Source organism: Pseudopipra pipra, chromosome W (genome assembly GCF_036250125.1).
Source record: "Pseudopipra pipra isolate bDixPip1 chromosome W, bDixPip1.hap1, whole genome shotgun sequence".
Taxonomy (NCBI): domain Eukaryota; kingdom Metazoa; phylum Chordata; class Aves; order Passeriformes; family Pipridae; genus Pseudopipra; species Pseudopipra pipra.
The window spans coordinates 46,713,896-46,735,488 of NC_087580.1; the positions used below are offsets into that span (position 1 = coordinate 46,713,896).

The 21,593-nt window shown below is 44.4% G+C and overlaps 2 protein-coding genes and 1 pseudogene across 2 annotated transcripts in view; 1 reads left to right on the plus strand and 2 right to left on the minus strand.

The window, feature by feature from the left end:
* The first annotated feature begins 604 nt into the window (after positions 1–604).
* The window catches only part of LOC135405120 (geranylgeranyl transferase type-1 subunit beta-like), a 137,387-nt gene continuing 116,398 nt past the window's right edge, over positions 605–21,593 (plus strand). The window contains exon 1 of the mRNA XM_064639827.1: positions 605–754. Within this exon, the coding sequence (XP_064495897.1) occupies positions 621–754 (134 nt within the window). The 5' untranslated portion in view covers positions 605–620. The remainder of the gene's footprint in view (positions 755–21,593) is intronic.
* On the minus strand, positions 11,625–13,074 carry LOC135405112 (sentrin-specific protease 5-like; annotated as a pseudogene).
* LOC135404741 (microphthalmia-associated transcription factor-like) lies at positions 13,129–14,010 on the minus strand. The gene has a single exon (XM_064639483.1). The coding sequence runs from the start codon at positions 13,825–13,827 to the stop codon at positions 13,129–13,131; it is 699 nt and encodes a 232-aa protein (XP_064495553.1). The 5' UTR covers positions 13,828–14,010.

Sequence of the window (21,593 nt, forward strand, 5' to 3'; positions counted from 1 at the left end):
CCTTTGTATTTTGTGAGTGTTGTATTTGAACTGGTTTTTGTTATGCTATTGGTGTTTTCATCATGACATATATTTCAGTTTGTATTACAAGTTTTTCACCATGATAATTTTTTTTATATTTCTCCTTGAATTTCAGATTGGTATATGAGAAATAGTAACCCTGATTTTATTTGCTCCTATTACCCCTTATGAATGTTGATAAAACTCTTGTATGCGGTTTGCTACACAGTGACTTATTTCCCGAGATACGAATAATTAGTTAAAGTTACAGGATTTACCTGCAGGATATCACCAGTTGTAATAAAACAATACGTGGTCGTTTTGCCTAATAGTATCTCCGGTACGTATTGAGCTGACTGGCAGCTGTCAAAGTAAGCAGTTACTCTCTCCCCTCCCTGTCCTTCCGGAGTGAGGTGGACCCAGAGAGCCCCCACGGGGGAGCTGAGCCACTGAGGGAGGTGCGTCTGTCTAGCCTAGGTCTGTGGGGAGAACTGGCAGACAATACTGGAGCAGTCCGCAAGAGAGCTTCACACCCAGTGGGTGGGACTGGTGCCTGTTTGTGTCCCGCAGCAGCCGCATATGACGTAGGATTGTACGTGCCAGCTACAGGCGGGGGTAAGATGGCGGTAGCGCGGCTGGCGCTGAACTTGGGGGAAGTGGAGCGGCTGGACTTCCTGAAAGAACGGCATGTGTATTTTTTCCAGCGTTGTCTCCAGATCTTGCCTGAGCGGTACTCATTCCTGGAAACCAGCAGGTATGCTCGGCAGGCAGGGCTGATGGGGCTTCGGCGCGTTCCCGTCGCCCTCGGGCCCCATGGTGGAAAGGCAAGAGAGACCCCGTTTCCTTTTTTCCCTGCGTCCTCTGCCAGCCGCAGAGAGTTGGGGCGAGTCCCAGGGGCAGTTGTACTTGACAGGAAGTCATTCCTGGAGAATCATTGGCCCGCCCGCCCGCTCCGGCTTCCCTTGAGGTGGTAGCACAGGCGAAGCAGTTGTGGGCATGATACAGGGTCTCACTGTGTCCATAGTCTTAACAGCCAGCACAGTGGTGGTCAAAATGAATGCTTTCTCTGGAAAACTCTCCACCAGCAGATAATTCACAAAAGTGTAAGTGTATGTAAAGGTTTAGTCAGTGCATGAAAAAACAACCTATGCTTTTTAATCCTTCTAATCTATTTTTAGTCCAGTGCTTCATTCTTTTAATCCACTCTGAAAAGCAATTTTAAAATAAATTACTTAAATCGTCTGTAGTTCAAAGTCAGCATGCAGAATGCTGTTATGTAACAGAAAACGTTTATGTCTTCATTATCTAGTACAGTCGTTAGAACATGTTACTGGTAACAGTGAAATATGCCCCTTTAAAGTAGAGGGACACTTGTCCATATAATAGATTCAGAATGCATTAATTTCAGATTCTTAATGCCCCCATGTAAGCTAATAAGTTATTTCTGATGCAACTTGACAGTTAAATTGTTGACTATCTTGTGCATTTAATAAAAACTTGGAGATGCATAAAGGATTCAATATTTTGTTCAACCAATAAAGTCATCACATTTTTTTCACTTTGTGAAAAATGTGAATATGACTTTGATCAAGTCCTCCTATTAAATGACGCTTTCTTTCAGTTGAACATACAGACACCTGGCAAAAAACATGTGTTTCTTCAGTTATGAAGATTAGTGCGGATATAGTGTTAAAGCAGTGTGTGAAGTAACATATTGCTTTATATTTAAAAAGTTATACACTTTGATCTTAAGTAATGCATTCATTTATTAAGCCTTAGCCTGTTTCAGTATACTTTGTTATTTTAAATGGCATAAAGAAGTCGTCTTAGTATGCTATACACTGGCTTTGTTTAGGCATTAAAGTTCTAATAAATTTGATACACAAATCTATTAACATCATATCATAGCCAGGAGGGCTAAACATGGCCACATAATATGAAGTGGAGAAAACATTAATAATTCTGGTGCAGATAATCCAAATTAAAACAAGATAAGATGATAAGAAGGCTAAATCCTTCTTGGAATCTTACAGCAGACTATTTTCTCCTCAATTTTAAATAAATATATATACAGGTGCCTGACAAATATTTATAAAGACTGACCATAACCATTTTTTTTCCATGTACTTTCATCATTTTTCAATACCTCGTTAAAGTTTTAGGAGGGTCCTTCCAATCCTGTTATTTCACTACAGTTATGTTTGTTTAGGTGGTGAATAATGGAGATCCTTTCTAATCTCTAAACTGCAATACCAGACCAGATTACAAGTAAAATATAATTTGATCATCCAAGCTTAACATTTATGGTACTTGAAGTAGTAAAGGCAAAACATGACCTCGGTTGTATAGTCACAAGATCAAGGGACGGGATTATCCCACTCTATTTGGTACTTATGTCACACCTGGAATACTGCAGGCAGTTTTGGTCCCCCAGTTCAACAGAGGTAATGAAAACTTGGAGGGTCTAGCAGAGGAGGGCCGCCAAGATAAGAGGGTTGACATATGAATTGACATATGAAGAAAGGCTAAAGAAATCGGATTTCCTCAGCCTAGAGAAGAGAGGACTTGGGGAAGATCTAAATCACAGTTTTCCCCTACCTAAAAAGCAGTTGAAGAGAAAGATGGAGGTGCTCCCTTCACAAAGGAATGCAGTGACAGGACAAGAGGCAACAGGGATGAGTTTCTTTCAGACATTCTGTCTGGATATAAGAAAAATGATCTTTACCATGAGAGCAGTTAATTGCTGGAATATGTTGCTCAGAGAAATGTTGGAGTCTCCCTTAAAGCCTCAGCTGAATGGGGCCTGGGGTAACCTAATTTAAGGCCTTGCTTTCAACAGAAGATGGAACCAGGTGATCTCCAGAGGTCTCTGCCAGCCTAGACATTTCTATTCCACGCTTTACATTACCAAGCTGTCACAATTTGCCACTGAGCTAAAGCAGAGGCTCTAGTTTACGTGACATCTTCCTTAATCTCATTGAATAATGCTGATAATAATACTAATTGTTTTCGTATCTCTTTTGAAATTAATGACCTATCTGAGCTTAAATTTAATGTGTGGTCATAGTAGCCATGATACATTAAATAATCCGTGTCTATTGAATTGTATATAATGGTTGTGCAATACTGAAAAAAACCTAAGTTTTTTTAAAATTGGAACTCTCAGTTTGAAGCTACTTCAGGACTCCATTTTTGGCCAGTTGGCATAGTCAAATTTGAATGTTCAATTAGAATAAAAATCATGGTCATCTAAATTTATGCATTTGTTTAAGTCATAGCATTTTTACTTGCCCAGAGATTCTTGAATTCTAATATGCTGATTTTTAGATCAGTGTTCTGCAGATATACATATGTCTCTGTTAACAAAGTCTTAACAAGTGATTGCACCACAAAAGTGTCACCTCTAGTTTGACCTCGAGGACACAAAGTTGGCCTTTTTGACAAGTTCAAGGTCACTGAGTTCAGCAATCTCCTGACCTGATATTGCTGCAGAAAGAAATGCCGTCATCCTTTTATTCTTGTCTCCCTTGTCAAACACTGAGGGAGTTGTTACAACTATAACAACAGCTGCCCTGGCTGTGTTCCCTCACAACTTCTTACACTACTTGCTGGGGAGGGAAAAAGAGTGGGGAAAAAGAGAAAGCCTTAATGTTCAGCAATAGCTAAAACATTGGTGTTTTGTCAACCCTGTTTTAGCCACAAACCCAAAACGCAGCACCATACTTGCTATGAAGAAAGTTAAGTCCATCCCAGCCAGATCCAGTGCAATCTTCTTTAATGAAATTAGTGGTCCAAAGCCCTCATGATTATTTTTATCTGTAGTTGCTGCATGCAACAGCCGCGACAGTAGATTTTTCGGCAATCTGGTCTGTAAAGTCTCATACACTGTCAGTCATGCTATGAGGTTTGGCAGGAGAATTAAAGTCTCCTGGTCTCTAAAATCTTTCAGATTGTGGTATTTCGTGATGCTCTTTGTAGCATGATTATTCAGCTTCTCAAATCAGTCACTTGAAAAGGTTTTTGAATTCTGAGAAACTATAGTGTTTTACTTGGCTGAAGGTCAAGAGTTCTGAATCTGTCATTAGAAGTGTCTTATCTTGGAGGGGACTTTAAGACCCAGGATATCTGTTAGGTAAGCTTTCATTAGGTCAATTAAAATATAAATTTCAGCTGTCAAACTTTGATGCTTGGCTTTTGAAATTAATGCATGTCATTTTGGGTTAACCTTGGTAGGCAACTAAGCCCTACACAGCTGCTCATTCTTTCTCAGTGGGATGGGGAAGAGAATCAGAAAGGCAAAAATGCGAAAACTCGTGGGTTGAGATAAAGACAGTTTAATATGAAAAGCAAAAACTGTGTGTACAAGCAAATCAAAACAAGGAATTAATTCACTGCTTCCCATGGGCAGGCGGGTGTTCAGCCATCCCTAGGAAAGCAGGGCTCCATCATGCGTAACAGTGACTTGGGAAGACAGGAGCCATAACTCCAAACGTCATCCCTTCCTTTTTCTTCCCCCAGCTTCTATTGCTGAGCGTGATGTCATATGGTCTGGAATATCCCTTTGGTCTGTTGGGGTCAGCTGTCCCAGCTGTGTCCCCTCCCAGCTTCCCATGCACCCCAAGCCCACTCGGCGGTGTGACGAGCAGAAAAGGCCTTGATTCTGTGTAAGCCCTGCTCAGCAATAACTGAAATATCAACACTGTTTTGGTCCCAAATTCAAAGCGCAGCACCATACAGGCTGCTATGAAGAAAATTAACTTCCTCCCAGCCAGACCCAGTACACACATGCAGTAACTACAGTTGTTGTAGAAGGCATGAAGAAAAGGTACAGCAAGAGTGATGCCAGACTTGGGGGTTGTGTTAAAAAGGGCTGTTCTCTCTCCGTGTTGAAATTTTTTAGTTTCATGCCAGATAAAGTGCTGATAACTGTCTTTGTTAGGTTTAGAATACGTCTGTTAATTTTCTGTGAGGCAAGATAGCATATGAAGTAAAATGTAGTATGTAGATGGCTGTATGAGGAGTGCACTCTGTTCAGTGCTGTCTGAATGTTTTTGCCCATTGTATATGTGAATTCCAGTACTCTGTGTACAGTCAGTTTCTTAATGCTGCTGGTACAGTTAGCACAGAGAATCAGCTTTGATTAAAGTGAAACCTAATTATACATAAAACCATTTTCTACATTAATTTATCTGATGTATGTATTTTTCAGTATAGGTCAGGTATATTGTTTTGTATGTACAGTCTTGTGTTTTTGGGCCTAGTTTACAGCAGTTCCTAGTACTGAAATTGGCATGGTGTTTGAGCCTCTTTGGAAGTAGCTTGACTGGGTAACAGTGTGAAAATGCCTTTAAATATTTGCAGTCAAAGATTGTCAAACTTAGGATTTATGAAAATTGAAGCATATTATATGCAAGGTTTCAAAAATTAATTTACTGTAGCTGAACTATATATTTTTTTTGTATTTCTTAAAAAGTAGTGGTTTTGCTCAAAGTAGTGGTTTATTGTCCAAAGTCTGATTTTGGGTTACACATATCTGATCTATAACAGATATAAGCCTTGAAGTGTTAAGCTTACACTTTAAAAGGACAATTTTGCAGCCATCAGATCATGCTTAAATAATATTTTTGTCTTAAATGATATTTCTGCCCCATGTAGAAATGTTTTCTGCACAGCATACGTTTTTGGCTTTCTGTACTCAAACCCTTTATTTCTAATAATAATAATAAAGACAAGTTTTAGAATTAAGTGATGACAAAGTAACTTATGGTAAGCTCTGGGGCAAAACACCCAAAAGACCTAGGCAGGGGGTTCCCAGAATCAGAGAAACCCAGAGAGAGCAAAGAGACCCGGTGGCAGAGCTTAAAGAGGAAGTGGAGAGGCTGAGGACTATCAGGGAGTGCGAAAGAGAAATAGACCAATAGACCGGTGGAGTCACACCCTTCCATCCCTGAGAGAAATGCAGCAAGAGTCAGAGGAGCCCTGATCCTCTCGCCATCAGGCAGAAGGAGGGGACCTAAAAGATGGGGGGGGAATGGAGACAGGTCCCTGCTTAGGGCAGCATGAGAATCCCCTCCTGGCTTTCCTAGCCTTCCCAGGTGCCCTTACAGAATAGTTATGACGGTCAGACAAATGATAGTGGAGACAAAGGTCTAGGAGTTTGCCCAGAGCAAGTCAGTCAACCCCATGCATGACAACTACCGATGTTAAGAAAGAAAGAAGGGTAACTGTTGCAGGGCACTCCCTTCTGAGGGGAACTGAGGGCCCCATATGCTGACTGGACTCATCCCACAGGAAAGTCTGCTGCCTCCCTGGGGCTTGGGTAAGAGATATTACCAGAAGATTCCCTGGACTGATTTGGCCCTCTGATTATTACCCGCTGCTGGTTGTCCAGGTCGGCAGTGACGAGGTTGAGGAGAGAAGTCCTAGGGCAATCAAAAAGGACTTCAGGGCACTGGGACAACTGGTGGAAGGGACAGGAGCACAAGTGGTGTTTTCCTCAATCCCTTTGTTAGCAGGGAAGAATCATAGAATCATAGAATGTTAAGGGGTTGGAATGGGCCTTAAAGATCATCTTGTCCCAACCCTGCCTGCCATGGGCAGGGACATCTCCCACTAGGCCAGGTTGCTCAAGGCCTTATCCAACCTGGCCTTGAACACTGCCAGGGTTGAGGCATCCACAACCTCCCTGGGCAACCCATGCCAGTGTCTCACCACCCTCACAGTAAAGAATTTCTAGTATCTAACCTAAATTTCCCCTATTTCAATTTGTCCCCATTACTCCTCGTCCTATCACTACAGTTCCCTACAGTTCCTGAAAAAGAGTACCTCTCCGGCTTCCCTGTGGACCCCTTCAGATACTGGAAGGTTGCTATGAGGTCTCCAGGCAACCTTCTCTTCTCCAGGCAGAACAGCCCTAACTTTCTCAGCCTGTGTTTGTAGGGGAGGTACTCCAGTCCTCTTATCAGCTTTGTGGCCTCCTCTGAACTTGCTCCAACAGTTCCATGTCCTTCTTCTGTTGGGGGCACCAGAACTGTACGCAGTACTCCAAGTGAGGCCTCACAAGAGCAGAATAGAGGGGGAGAATCACCTCCCTCAACCTGCTGGCCATGCTCCTTTGGATGCAGGCCAGGATTCCATTGGCTTTATGGGCTGCGAGTGCACACGCCAGCTCATGTTGAGTTTTTCACCAACCATCACCCCCAAGTCCTTCTCCACAGGGCTGTTCTCAATCACTTCTGCACCCAACCTGTAGGTGCGTCTGGGATTGCCCCAACCCAGGTGTAGGACCTTGCACTTTGCTGAACTTCATGAGGTTTGCACAGGCCCACCTGTCAAGGGTGTCAAGGTACCTCTGGATGCCACTCCTTCCCTCCAGCGTGTCGACCACACCACACAGCTTAGTATCATCAGCAAATATCGTCCACAAAGGTATTGAATAGTATCGGCCCCAGTACCAACCCTTGAGGGACACCACTCATCAGTGAAGAATGCTGTAAGGAACAGGAGAACCCACCTGATCAACAAGCAGCTTAAAGACTGGTGCCATCGGTGGAATTTTGGCTTTTTTGATCATGGGGCGGTTTATACAGCACCAGGTCTGCTGGAGACAAATGGGATTCGCCTGTCTAAAAGGGAGGAAAGAATTCTAGCCTGTGAGTTGGCGGGGCTGACTCAGAGGGATTTAAACTAGGTTCGAAGGGGGAAGGGGATAAGACCAGGCTCGCTAGAGATGAGCCTGGGGGCGGCAGGCCAGTGGTGTGGGTGAAATCAATATCCCACCTGAAGTGCATCTACACCAATGCACGCAAGTATGGGCAACAAACAGGAGGAGCTGGAAGCCATTGTGCAGCAGGAAAGCTACAACATAGTCACCATCACGGAAGCATGGTGGGATGACTCACGTGACTGGAGTACTATAATGGATGGATGATGATAAGGTTGAGTGCCTATGGGTGAGAATCAGTGGGGAAGGCCAACAAGGCAGATATCCAGGTGGGAGTCTGTTATAGAGCACCCAATCAGGATAAAGAGGTGGATGAATTATTCTATAAGCATCTGGCGGATGTTTCAAGATCGCCAGCCCTTGTTCTTGTGGGAGACTTTATCCCGCCAGATGTCTGCTGGGAACTCAACACAGCAGAGAAGAGGCAGTCTAGGAGGTTCTTGGAGTGTGTGGGGGATAGCTGCTTGTTGCAGCTGGTGAGCGAGCCTACCAGGGGTGGGGCCCTGCTAGATCTGCTGTTTATGAACAGAGAAGGCCTGGTGGCAGATGTCATGGTCGGAGACCGTCTGGGGTACAGTGACTATAAAATGATAGAGTTTTCAATACTCGGTGAAACGAGGAGGGGCATCAACAAAACCTCTACCCTGGACTTCCGGAGGGCAGACTTTGGCCTATTCAGGATGCTGATTCAGAGGGTACCTTGGGAAACAGCCCTTAAAAACAAAGGGGTCCAGGAAGGATGGACATACTTCAAGAAAGAAATCTTGAAGGCACAGGAGCAGGCTGTCGCCATGTGCCGAAAGATGAGCCGGCAGAGAAGATGACTGGCCTGGCTGGGCAGGGAGCTTTTGCAGGAACTCAGGGAAAAAAAAGAGGGTGTATCACCTTTGGAAAAAGGGACAGGCAACTCAGGAAGTCTTTAAGGATGTCGTTAGGTCCTGCAGAAAGAAAATTAGAAAGGCAAAACCTCAATTTGAACTTAATCTGGCCACTTCTGTAAAGGATAATAAAAAGTGTTTTTATAAATACATTAATAGCAAAAGGAGGGGCAAAGAAAACCTCCATTCTTTATTGGATGCGGCTGGGAATATAGTTACCAAAGATGAGGAAAAGGCTGAGGTACTTAACACCTTCTTTGCCGCAGTTTTCAACAATAAGACAGGTTGTCCTCAGGATAATTAGCCTCCTGAGCTAGTAGACAGGGACAGGGAGCAGAATAACCCCCCCTGTAATGCAGGAGGAAGCAGTTAGTGACCTGCTGAGCCACTTAGACACTCACAAGTCTATGGGACCAGATGGGATCCATCCTAGGGTGATGAGGGGGCTGGCGGAAGAGCTTGCCAAGCTGCTCTCCATCATTTATCATCAGTCCTGGCTCACTGGGGAGGTCCCAGATGACTGGAAGTTGGCCAGTGTGGTGCCCATCCATAAGAAGGGCCGTAAAGAGGATCCAGGAAACTACAGGCCTGTCAGCCTGACCTCGGTGCCCAGCAAGGTTATGGAACAGATCATCTTGAGCGCGATCACAAGGCCCCTACAGGATGGCCGGTGGATCAGACCCAGCCAGCATGGATTTAGAAGGGTCAGGTCCTGCTTGACCAACCTGATCTCCTTTTATGACCAGATGACCCACCTAGTGGCTGAGGGGAAGGCTGCGGATGTGTCTTCCTGGACTTCAGCAAAGCCTTTGACACCATCTCCCATAGCATACTCCTGGAAAAGCTGGCAGCCCATGGCTTGGTGTAGTGGGCTTCTGTGGCTGGGTTTTAGTAGCGGGGGAGGGCTACAGGGGTGGCTTCTTTTAGAAGTTGCTAGAAACTTCCTCTGTCCGGTGGAGCCAATGCCAGCCGGCTCCAGGACAGACTTCCTGCTGCTGGCCAAGGCCAAGCCAATCAGGAATGATAGTAACGCCTCCAGGATAACATATTTAAAAACAGAAAGGTATTGCACAGAAAGAATTCCATCCACGGAAGAGCGAACATGGGAATGACAAAGTAGACACTAAGGTCAGTGCAGAAGGAGAGGGAGGAGGTGCTCCAGGAGCCAGAGCTGAGGCCCCTGCAGCCTGTGGTGAAGACCATGGTGGAGCAGGCTGTCCCCCTGCAACCCATGGAGGACCATCAGGGTGCAGAAACCCACCTGCAGCCCATGGAGGAGCCCATGCTGGAGCAGGTGGATGCATGAAGGAGGCTGTGACCCCGTGGCAGGTGCAAGATGGTTCAGGGTCCTGCCGGGGACCTGCAACCCGCGGAGAGGGAAGCCCACGCTTGAGCAGGTTTTCCCGGGGTAGGACTTGTGGTCCCTGTGGGGACCCATGGTGGAGCAGCTCATTTGTGAAGGACTGCACTCCGTCGCTGTTATGTTGAGACGGCCAAAGTGACATAGAATTTTCTTCCAAAGCAGCCAGGCTGCTGACAGACCTACTGACAACCCCAGCAATTCCTCCTTTTTGTATTTGTGCTACAAAGATGTCTTTGACAGTCTGTTGCAGGGCTCTTTTCAACAGACTGATCAAGCAAGGCATCAGCATTAACTCCTGATTCAAAGTTAAGAAGACATGCAGCATCCTGTAATAAAGATAAATAACAACATTTCACCTAGAAAAAAATTAAAGAGTTTATCTATCTAGAATAAGGACTCACTATAGTCCAACAGATTTCTGTAACACATTTCCTTAAAATATTAACACTCTAATATAAAGTATTATTGTTTGCACACATATATATCTATACAGTCTTTCTCTCTCATACAATCTTTTTCCAGTCATTCATTGGTGGCCACCTCAATCATTCTTCACTCACACACAACTGGAATTTCCATTACACTTTCACACTTCAGTTACACATTTTACATTTCATATAGTTATTGGCTATGTACTTTCCAGTTTGTCATTTTTTGGCAGTCACATTTATCAACTGTACCTGGTTTGAAGAGGAAGGAATATAAGAAATATAAGGCCTAACAATCTTAAATGAGATCTATTCTGAAGGAATATAAGGTTTAACAAACTTAAATTAGATCTATTCTGAGTTAACCTTTGTTCATGCACATACATAGTCTCTTTCCCCCTGTTTTTTGTATTTAAGAATGTTCCTTTGATGTGTAAAATGCTTTTCTGATAATAACTTGTTCTATGAGAGGTAGAAACTTTTACATATTTGAGTTAAGAGAACATAAGAAAGTAATGCCCGTTACACTTTTAATTTCTAACTGAAATGCACTTAAGTTGTTTCATAACTTAAATTCTATTGCTATGACTATTATCAGTTATCATTCAAAGTATTATTGCATCAGAAAACACAGCATGCATCTTTATGTTTCCAGATAAATTCACCTGTATTAGTCATTTCTAGTTATATCTCTAAGGTTGTGCTGGTTTAAAGTTAAACCAGCAGGGGAAAATGAACTCAACCCAAAAGAGAGATTATAAGTCAGAATAACAATTTAATAAAATAATACAATAAGTATGATTATACAGACAAAACATTGGTTTTAACCCACAAAACCCAAATGTATAACCCAGCACCCTGGGGCATGAACAGAGTGGTGTTCTTTGGGCCCCTTGAGTCCAAAGTAAAGGGACAGGGGCAAAACCTGTTGGTGAGAATGCTGTTGCAGTCTGGTTGAGAGTGGTGGTCTGCAGTCTGGTCGAGAGCGGTGGTCTGCAGTTTGGTTGAGAGTGGTGATCTGCAGTCTTCCTCTGGATCCCACGAGTGGTTAAAAAAGTCCCAAGACTCCAAGATTATATATTCTCCAGTTCAGGCAGGAATGCTCAGTACTTCCCTCAGGGCGGGGGGGTTCCTCAATGGGCATGAGGACAAAAACACCCTTCTGTCTCGCAGGCCTCTTAACACCAAGTTTGTAGCCTGATGAGTCAAGCTGCTCTGGGCAGAAGGGTGTTAATAGTCTATTGACAACAGTTTCTGGGAAACGGCATGGAAGGCTATAGAATACACAGTTTTGGGTTACACCCATCCAGTGATGAACTGGGCCCAGCTGTTCTAACTAGGACAAAGGTGCACTAAATTTACAGTTTTATGGCTTTAGTTGTACGCTTTGTCTATAGGCACGTAGAGAACATAAGAGAATTAAACTGACAGTAGGAATATTCTATGGCAGCTCTGTAGCGTTCTGCCAGTTAAAGAATTTATAAAAAAATTGAGGTAACAACAGTGGTCACACCACTCAGCTGAGAATTGCTCAAAATTCTTGGAAGTTTTCAGAAATTCAAGTACACAAACACTAGCTGCAATTTGTCAGAAATACTAGATAAATTAGGTTGGCTGCATTTTATTAGTCTATTAGCTGGTGTTCGCACAGCTCCCTGTAAATTCTTTTTCTCACTCAGGGCATATCTTCTTGGGAGAACTGAAAAGACTGGTCTAAGGCGAGGCACTTGCAGTACTGGAGCACAAAAACTCCACAGTCACTGTCATTTTTCTGTTGTGGAATGCACTTTGTCACAGCAGTCTGCCAACCTTGAAGGAACTCGGGGTGATTCTTCTCCTTTGCTTCAGTCAGCAAATACTGTTGAATGTTCTCCACATAAAACTGAAAATGAATGCCTTGGGAATCATAAAATGGATAATTCGACTGGGGACATTCACAGCAATGAGGGACCAGTGGACTTCCAGGTGAATAGGAATTAATAAGAGTGTCTTTTTGAATAGGAATTAAGAAGAGAGTCTTTTTGAATAAGTCTACCTTTTTAGTCCATCATTTTACCCCATTATATCCTTTGGTTACGAGCTGTCTATGAAAAAAACTATTAAAGAAATGAACCTTTTCAGGGATTGCATCCATTATGAGTTCACCATACATGTTAATTATTTGGTCATTCAGCCAGTTTTGGCCTTCCAGTGTAATTAAATCATCCATATCCAGTATGTGTTTATTATAGGAGACTTGGAAATTGTAAGTGGAGGGTTTTGGATGTTTTTCTTGATATTTCATGGTTTCTCTGGTGATAAAAGGTTTTCTATGGGAGAAATCTTCATTAAAGACTTCTTTTAATCTCTTCAGGACATCTTTTTCACAGAGTGGTATTAAACTGCCATATTTCTTTATAAATTCATCTAGAAATTCACAAAGCCACGTTGCCAATTGTTCATCAGTTACCCGAGAAGTTTTTTGACTGTCTTTTTTGTCTCCCTTGTGAGTTCCTAATTTCAGTCCTATGCTTTCTGGTGAAGGCTTTTCGAGAGGATTTTTACAGTAAGGGTGATCTAGTAATATTGAACTAAAAATGTTTAAGGAGTCTTCTATTTCCCTTTGGTTAGGGCTATTTTCATTTTGTGTCGGCTCCATGGATAAGAGTCCATTTGTATGATTGGATAAAATATATTTTTATCTCTTTTATTTTTCTATTATCAAGTCACACACAGCTTGGGATTTGAACAGTATTTCTAATATTGATCGTTCATTAGGATATCTTCTAGTCTGGATCTCATTTTCATAGGAACACTGTAAGTGCCAGTTGGTTCAGTTACATTCCTGAGGTTGTCACTGAAGATGATGGTGCTGTCAGTGAGGTCGAGGGTGGTGGTGGTGCAGGACAGGTTTGCGTGGTGTGGCTTCATGTTTTGGGTGTAGTTGTCCAGCACAGGCTCTTGTTTGATGACTGTGTTGATCATATCAGAGGAGTAAAGGTTTGTAGATGGAACAAGGGATAGTCCATACACTTGAGCTTGCATCTCAAATTTCTGTATTCTGAGTAGCAGGTGGTTGTTGGCATGTTCTAGTTTCTTCAGGTTGTTTTCTAGCTCTTTTGTGCACTGCAGGTCTCTTTGCAGTTTATGGATGTAATCCACTGAGGCTTTTAGGATCGTTGTCTTATCCCAGCATATATTTGAGTCATTGGGTATCAAAGTGCATAGTTCTTTTAAATGATTATTAATATTAAATCTTCTTCGTTCATTCAAGTTGTGGTTGTCTTTCTTTTGTCTCTTTTTAATCAACGTTCTTGTTTCTGAGTCTGTGAGTTCCCTTTTTACATTAGGAAGATTAGCTGGACATGAGTTGCTGATGTTTAGTTCTGGAGGAGGCACGCTTTGGTTGTCATGAAGGTTAATTAAATCGTCAAACACAGGCAACGTATTTGTCATTTTTAGTGTAAAGATTCACAGTAATTTATAGGGCAGAATTCTGTCTCTCTGGATGCAAAAGAATGAAACTGAAAAATAATCACCTCTCTTCAGATATAAGCAGTGTTATCTAGTCTTCAGGTTGCTTTAAACCAGGAACTTGCTTATAAGAGCATGTCAGGGGATTAGGGATGCTTCTTGGGAAAGCAGCAGCTTTGGTCTAAGGTTGCTACTCAGTAACAGGGACACACTTCCGTTGCGTAGCACAGAGACTAGAACAGATGCAATTCAAGATAATTTTAGATACCTTTAAAAATATGCATATCTGTATTTTATAGAATCTGAGTAAGGTAGAATTTGTTTTTTGAATTCTTAAATATAATAAACTTAAACAAATCAATGCAAGGCTGTATTTAATCAGTTGTGTTCTATTTTTGAGTTTGTTATTGGTGCTGTTATCTTTTTTAGTAAAATACTTTTGGGTGAAAGAGTATTTGTACTTTTTTGTTTCTCTTAGAAAACTTCACAGTTTTGAAATCATTCGAGTTTTTTAGAATGTTTTTTGGTGTTCAGTAATAATTTGCATTAAAAAAATTGACTAAGGAACAATTTCTACCTCTCAGTCTTTCTGGCATATGCTTTACGGAGAAGAGAATAGAAAAATTAAGATTATCAAAGAAGATTACATAGTTTCATTTCTTGCTCATTGCTATAAAAGGTAAAAAAGGTTTTGATTTTCTCTATTCACTTACTAAGCAACAGTTTAGATTTAAAAGGCTGTCTGTTAGGCAATTCTTTGTGTTATTTCTTTAGATCTTATTTCTCTAGATCTTATTTCTCTCCCCACAAAGGTGGAAACTTCAGGTTAAAACAGCTTATTTTTTTTCTTTTTTCTCTGGCAAAAATTGCCTTCGTCAAATAAGATATCTTGGAACTAGGCATTTTACTAAATTAGTCTACCTTAAAGCTTCTCTAGTAATCTCTAAAAACTTGTCTGTAAAATACAGAAGCAATGAAAGAGTGTTTGCAAAATTCTTTCTGCGTGGAGGGGGGGAAGGAGAGAGGAGATAGGCACAGCTGTGCTTGGCACTGTCTTCACTTTGCTCCGTTGGAGAATCGCTCCCCCCACACACTTTGGAATTTTCTTATCACAGGCAGCTGTCAGTAGTCACTTTAAAAATTCTATTTCTCTATTACATTTATGCATGTATCTTAAAACAATTTTGGTTATTTAGACAAACAACTTCAAAAAACAGTTAGTAAGACCATTTTATGACTTTGTAAGATAATTTCTTTCTCTAATCAGAAGATTGCAAAGTGACAGTTTCTATAAAGCAGGAGAGTTTTACTCCTTCTCTAGCTCCCTGAGAAATTGGTATTTTAAACTTTTTCGTGGATTCGGCTGGGGGGAGGTTTGGGCTCCTGTTTAGTTGCTAAGTAAGACTGTCTCTACTGTGTAAAATACATTTTATTTCTCTCCCTGGTAAAGCTGAATTTTGCAAGGGAGGGTGTTTTACTTTTTCTTTTTCTTTTTTCTCCTAGCAAAAACTTTGCTCGTTTTTCCACACAGACACACACAGTGACATTGGTAACATTGTGAGCTCACAAAAACACATTTGACAAACACTAGAGCAAACACGAGAAATAACAGAAATATGAGAAGGGAGCTTTTTTTAGTCTGCCCCCCCTTCTCTTGCCCCCGCTGGTATGCAGGGATTGTTTTCTTCAGGCTTTCATTACATTAAACTTTATCTGTTGCATATCTTATGCGTTTTGCCCTACACACATTGTGAGACTGAAACAGTTAATTAGTACATGAACAAAGAACAGGTAATTCAGGCTGCAAAGAAACAAGAAAAGAAGGTGGGTGCCGATGGCTCATGCAAGGACGGGTTTTGCTCTTTTGTTCTTCGCCTGGCCCTCGCTCTCTAGTTTTCTGTCCCTCTCTATTCACCTATACATCTTGATTTTAATTTCTTTCCTTAGTTATTTTCTTGGCAGAGTTATCTGGTGGAAAAACTTTTTCTTGCTTTCAGGAGTGAATTATTAGGCTTGGAGGTTTACGTTTTCAGTACACCGGCAGCCTGCTTATCTTTCTGGGTAGTTGCGTTTTAGAGTTCAGTTCTTATATGAATTATTGCATAGACTGTTGCCTCCTGCACGCTTCTAAATTTTTCAAAGTCTCACAGAGCAAGTGTCAGGCAGACACACGAAATGCAACAACGTAGTAGTTTCAAAGTCTTGTTTTTAGGACTATAACGGCACACGTCATAACTCAAAATCATTAACCTTGACACTCCTAAGGAGGGTTTTCCATGTAGATAAAACCACATTTTTGTCTTTAGTTCTATGTTGTCCCATTGTTAAAAGTTTTTGTTCCCGGCGGCACCCCCCCCAGTAGCTTACCTAACAAGGGGTCGATAAAGTTTTCAGATCTGGATCTTTTAGCGGAATCCCACCACTCTCAAAGCTTCACCAGGCTGCTGTCTCCCGGCATTGACCCTCGAGTCCCCCCTCTCTCTAGGAGAGGAATCACTGCTCTTTCTCTCTCTAGGAGAGAAGTCACTGCAAAAATTCTTTCTCTCTCAGAGAAAAATCTTCTTCGAACTCTCTCTCGGAGATAAATCTTCTTCGGCCACAGCAATCACGTAGGCGGCACCAAATGTCGCTGTTATGTTGAGACGGCCAAAGCGACATAGAATTTTCTTCCAAAGCAGGGACAGCATAGCAAGAAGGCTGGAAGATTTTTATTGCAACAGGTTGCAGACATTTATACTTTTCACACAACACACATGTCAACTTACTATTGGTGTCTTCATGTATAAATACATCAGGATTGGCTGCAAAATAGTAAACCCATGCTGACACAGCTTTTGTTGAGTCATCATGACCCAACTAGAGCAGAGTACAGGAAGTCTGTTTCTGTCTTCCATCTTCTTCCTTTCTGAAAGTTGCCCACATTCCTCTCGCAGAGTGTCCAAGGCCGTCTGATGGATTCCATCGTTATCACTGAGGCCTCTTGCTGGGCAGATACTTCTGGCTTTCTGGCTTGAACATCTGTTTGGTTTCCCACAGTGTAACAAGTTACTATTTCTCAAATGAGTTGTGATCATTGGTAGTGGTATGTAATCTTAGGTAATATCAGCTGTGAAATAGAAGTTGGTTTAAAAATCTGCTTGTGACTGGTCACATAATTATTGTACCAGCAGATCAGCCCACTGATAGGGATATCATGCTTTGTGGGATGTGCTGTTGTGTTTGTGATAAGTGTCTGCTGCATCGTTTGGCTGCTGTGTTTTAATAAGGAGAATAATTTTAAGTCTTATTTTGGGCTGACTCATATCACCATTTTTTCTTGGCCTTAGCTTTTGTGCCTCTGGTGCAGAACCACAGGCAGAAATTAGATTGCTTTAGAGGCTTCTGTCCCCATCTGTCCAGAACTTCTTCAGAGGTTCCTACTCGTCATAGTCAGGGTGGGTCAGGAGACCTGTGAGGGAACTGCAAATTATAACTTAGTCTCCTAAGGAAAGCAGGCATTGACTTTAGTTTTTCCACAGTAGTTTTAGCTTAGCTGTAGTCTCTGTCTTTTCTACAGCTGTTTCACAATCACTTTATCTGTTGGTCAAACAGAGTAAGAATTTAGAGAAGTATAGGCAGATACAACCGTGAGTGTACATTTAGCTAATTTTAATCTGAGTCAGAACTTCCAAGGTATCTTGCATGAACATTTTCCTACCCCAGGGCTGCTGTTTTGGTGCTTTTTCAGTGCAACTGATAGAACTATTTGAGGGGCTATGCTATAGGCCTCTTATAAAAACAACCCCCCAAACTAAGGGGTTGGTTTACTGTGTAGCCTTAAAAACAGTTATAATAGCACAATATTAAGGAGGGATATGATCCCTGAGCAAGAAAGAACTTCAGCATGTGTGGTAGGTTGACCCTGACCACACCCTTCCTTTCCATTTCTCCCCTCTCCTTGGGGATAGGGAGAAAAATTGAACGTGAAAATACTTGTGGATCCAGATAATGACAGTTTGATAAGAAAAGCAAAAGCTATGTGTGCAAGCAAAGCAAAAATAGGAATTAATTCTCTATTTCTCATTGTTAGGCAGATGTCCAGCTACTTTCTGGGAAGTAGGGCCTCAGCACATGTAAGGGCTGCTTGGGAAGACAAATGCCATAACCACAAATGTCCCTGCATCCTCTTCCTTTCCCATAGCTTTTATTGCTGAGCGCAACATCATATGGCCATTTCCTGCCCAGGCTTGGCTCCTCCTCGGAACCGATTAAGGTGAGTGGGAGGGGTCAGGCTCATTAGCAGGTGATAGGGAGGCATAATAAGAGCCTCCAAGAGAGCTACTAGGCCATTTGCTGCCCAGGCTTGGCTCCTCCTGGGAACCCATTAAGGTGAGCGGGAGGGGTCAGGCTCATTAGCAGGTGATAGGGAGGCATAATAAGAGCCTCCAAGAGAGCTACTAGGCCATTCGCTGCCCAGGCTTGGCTCCTCCTGGGAACCCATTAAGGTGAGCGGGAGGGGTAAGGCTCATTAGCAGGTGATAGGGAGGCATAATAAGAGCCTCCAAGAGAGCTACTAGGCCATTCGCTGCCCAGGCTTGGCTCCTCCTCAGAACCCATTAAGGTGAGTGGGAGGGGTCAGGCTCATTAGCAGGTGATAGGGAGGCATAATAAGAGCCTCCAAGAGAGCTACTAGGCCATTCGCTGCCCAGGCTTGGCTCCTCCTGGGAACCCATTAAGGTGAGCGGGAGGGGTCAGGCTCATTAGCAGGTGATAGGGAGGCATAATAAGAGCCTCCAAGAGAGCTACTAGGCCATTCGCTGCCCAGGCTTGGCTCCTCCTGGGAACCCATTAAGGTGAGCGGGAGGGGTCAGGCTCATTAGCAGGTGATAGGGAGGCATAATAAGAGCCTCCAAGAGAGCTACTAGGCCATTCGCTGCCCAGGCTTGGCTCCTCCTGGGAACCGATTAAGGTGAGCGGGAGGGGTCAGGCTCATTAGCAGGTGATAGGGAGGCATAATAAGAGCCTCCAAGAGAGCTACTAGGCCATTCGCTGCCCAGGCTTGGCTCCTCCTGGGAACCCATTAAGGTGAGCGGGAGGGGTCAGGCTCATTAGCAGGTGATAGGGAGGCATAATAAGAGCCTCCAAGAGAGCTACTAGGCCATTCGCTGCCCAGGCTTGGCTCCTCCTGGGAACCCATTAAGGTGAGCGGGAGGGGTCAGGCTCATTAGCAGGTGATAGGGAGGCATAATAAGAGCCTCCAAGAGAGCTACTAGGCCATTCGCTGCCCAGGCTTGGCTCCTCCTGGGAACCCATTAAGGTGAGCGGGAGGGGTCAGGCTCATTAGCAAGTGATAGGGAGGCATAATAAGAGCCTCCAAGAGAGCTACTAGGCCATTCGCTGCCCAGGCTTGGCTCCTCCTGGGAACCCATTAAGGTGAGCGGGAGGGGTCAGGCTCATTAGCAGGTGATAGGGAGGCATAATAAGAGCCTCCAAGAGAGCTACTAGGCCATTCGCTGCCCAGGCTTGGCTCCTCCTGGGAACCCATTAAGGTGAGCGGGAGGGGTCAGGCTCATTAGCAGGTGATAGGGAGGCATAATAAGAGCCTCCAAGAGAGCTACTAGGCCATTCGCTGCCCAGGCTTGGCTCCTCCTGGGAACCGATTAAGGTGAGCGGGAGGGGTCAGGCTCATTAGCAGGTGATAGCGAGGCATAATAAGAGCCTCCAAGAGAGCTACTAGGCCATTCGCTGCCCAGGCTTGGCTCCTCCTCGGAACCCATTAAGGTGAGTGGGAGGGGTCAGGCTCATTAGCAGGTGATAGGGAGGCATAATAAGAGCCTCCAAGAGAGCTACTAGGCCATTCGCTGCCCAGGCTTGGCTCCTCCTCGGAACCCATTAAGGTGAGTGGGAGGGGTCAGGCTCATTAGCAGGTGATAGGGAGGCATAATAAGAGCCTCCAAGAGAGCTACTAGGCCATTCGCTGCCCAGGCTTGGCTCCTCCTGGGAACCCATTAAGGTGAGCGGGAGGGGTCAGGCTCATTAGCAGGTGATAGGGAGGCATAATAAGAGCCTCCAAGAGAGCTACTAGGCCATTCGCTGCCCAGGCTTGGCTCCTCCTGGGAACCCATTAAGGTGAGCGGGAGGGGTCAGGCTCATTAGCAGGTGATAGGGAGGCATAATAAGAGCCTCCAAGAGAGCTACTAGGCCATTCGCTGCCCAGGCTTGGCTCCTCCTGGGAACCCATTAAGGTGAGCGGGAGGGGTCAGGCTCATTAGCAGGTGATAGGGAGGCATAATAAGAGCCTCCAAGAGAGCTACTAGGCCATTCGCTGCCCAGGCTTGGCTCCTCCTGGGAACCCATTAAGGTGAGCGGGAGGGGTCAGGCTCATTAGCAGGTGATAGGGAGGCATAATAAGAGCCTCCAAGAGAGCTACTAGGCCATTCGCTGCCCAGGCTTGGCTCCTCCTGGGAACCCATTAAGGTGAGCGGGAGGGGTCAGGCTCATTAGCAGGTGATAGGGAGGCATAATAAGAGCCTCCAAGAGAGCTACTAGGCCATTCGCTGCCCAGGCTTGGCTCCTCCTGGGAACCCATTAAGGTGAGCGGGAGGGGTCAGGCTCATTAGCAGGTGATAGGGAGGCATAATAAGAGCCTCCAAGAGAGCTACTAGGCCATTCGCTGCCCAGGCTTGGCTCCTCCTGGGAACCCATTAAGGTGAGCGGGAGGGGTCAGGCTCATTAGCAGGTGATAGGGAGGCATAATAAGAGCCTCCAAGAGAGCTACTAGGCCATTCGCTGCCCAGGCTTGGCTCCTCCTGGGAACCGATTAAGGTGAGCGGGAGGGGTCAGGCTCATTAGCAGGTGATAGGGAGGCATAATAAGAGCCTCCAAGAGAGCTACTAGGCCATTCGCTGCCCAGGCTTGGCTCCTCCTGGGAACCCATTAAGGTGAGCGGGAGGGGTCAGGCTCATTAGCAGGTGATAGGGAGGCATAATAAGAGCCTCCAAGAGAGCTACTAGGCCATTCGCTGCCCAGGCTTGGCTCCTCCTTGGAACCCATTAAGGTGAGCAGGAGGGGTCAGGCTCATTAGCAGGTGATAGGGAGGCATAATAAGAGCCTCCAAGAGAGCTACTAGGCCATTCGCTGCCCAGGCTTGGCTCCTCCTGGGAACCCATTAAGGTGAGCGGGAGGGGTCAGGCTCATTAGCAGGTGATAGGGAGGCATAATAAGAGCCTCCAAGAGAGCTACTAGGCCATTCGCTGCCCAGGCTTGGCTCCTCCTGGGAACCGATTAAGGTGAGTGGGAGGGGTCAGGCTCATTAGCAGGTGATAGGGAGGCATAATAAGAGCCTCCAAGAGAGCTGCTAGGCCATTCGCTGCCCAGGCTTGGCTCCTCCTGGGAACCCATTAAGGTGAGCGGGAGGGTTCAGGCTCATTAGCAGGTGATAGGGAGGCATAATAAGAGCCTCCAAGAGAGCTACTAGGCCATTCGCTGCCCAGGCTTGGCTCCTCCTGGGAACCCATTAAGGTGAGCGGGAGGGGTCAGGCTCATTAGCAGGTGATAGGGAGGCATAATAAGAGCCTCCAAGAGAGCTACTAGGCCATTCGCTGCCCAGGCTTGGCTCCTCCTGGGAACCCATTAAGGTGAGCGGGAGGGGTCAGGCTCATTAGCAGGTGATAGGGAGGCATAATAAGAGCCTCCAAGAGAGCTACTAGGCCATTCGCTGCCCAGGCTTGGCTCCTCCTGGGAACCCATTAAGGTGAGCGGGAGGGGTC

Coding starts and splice junctions, on each gene's coding strand:
- LOC135404741 (XM_064639483.1), bottom strand. CDS start 13,827: ATGACAAATACGTTGCCTGTGTTTGACGATTTAATTAACCTTCATGAC.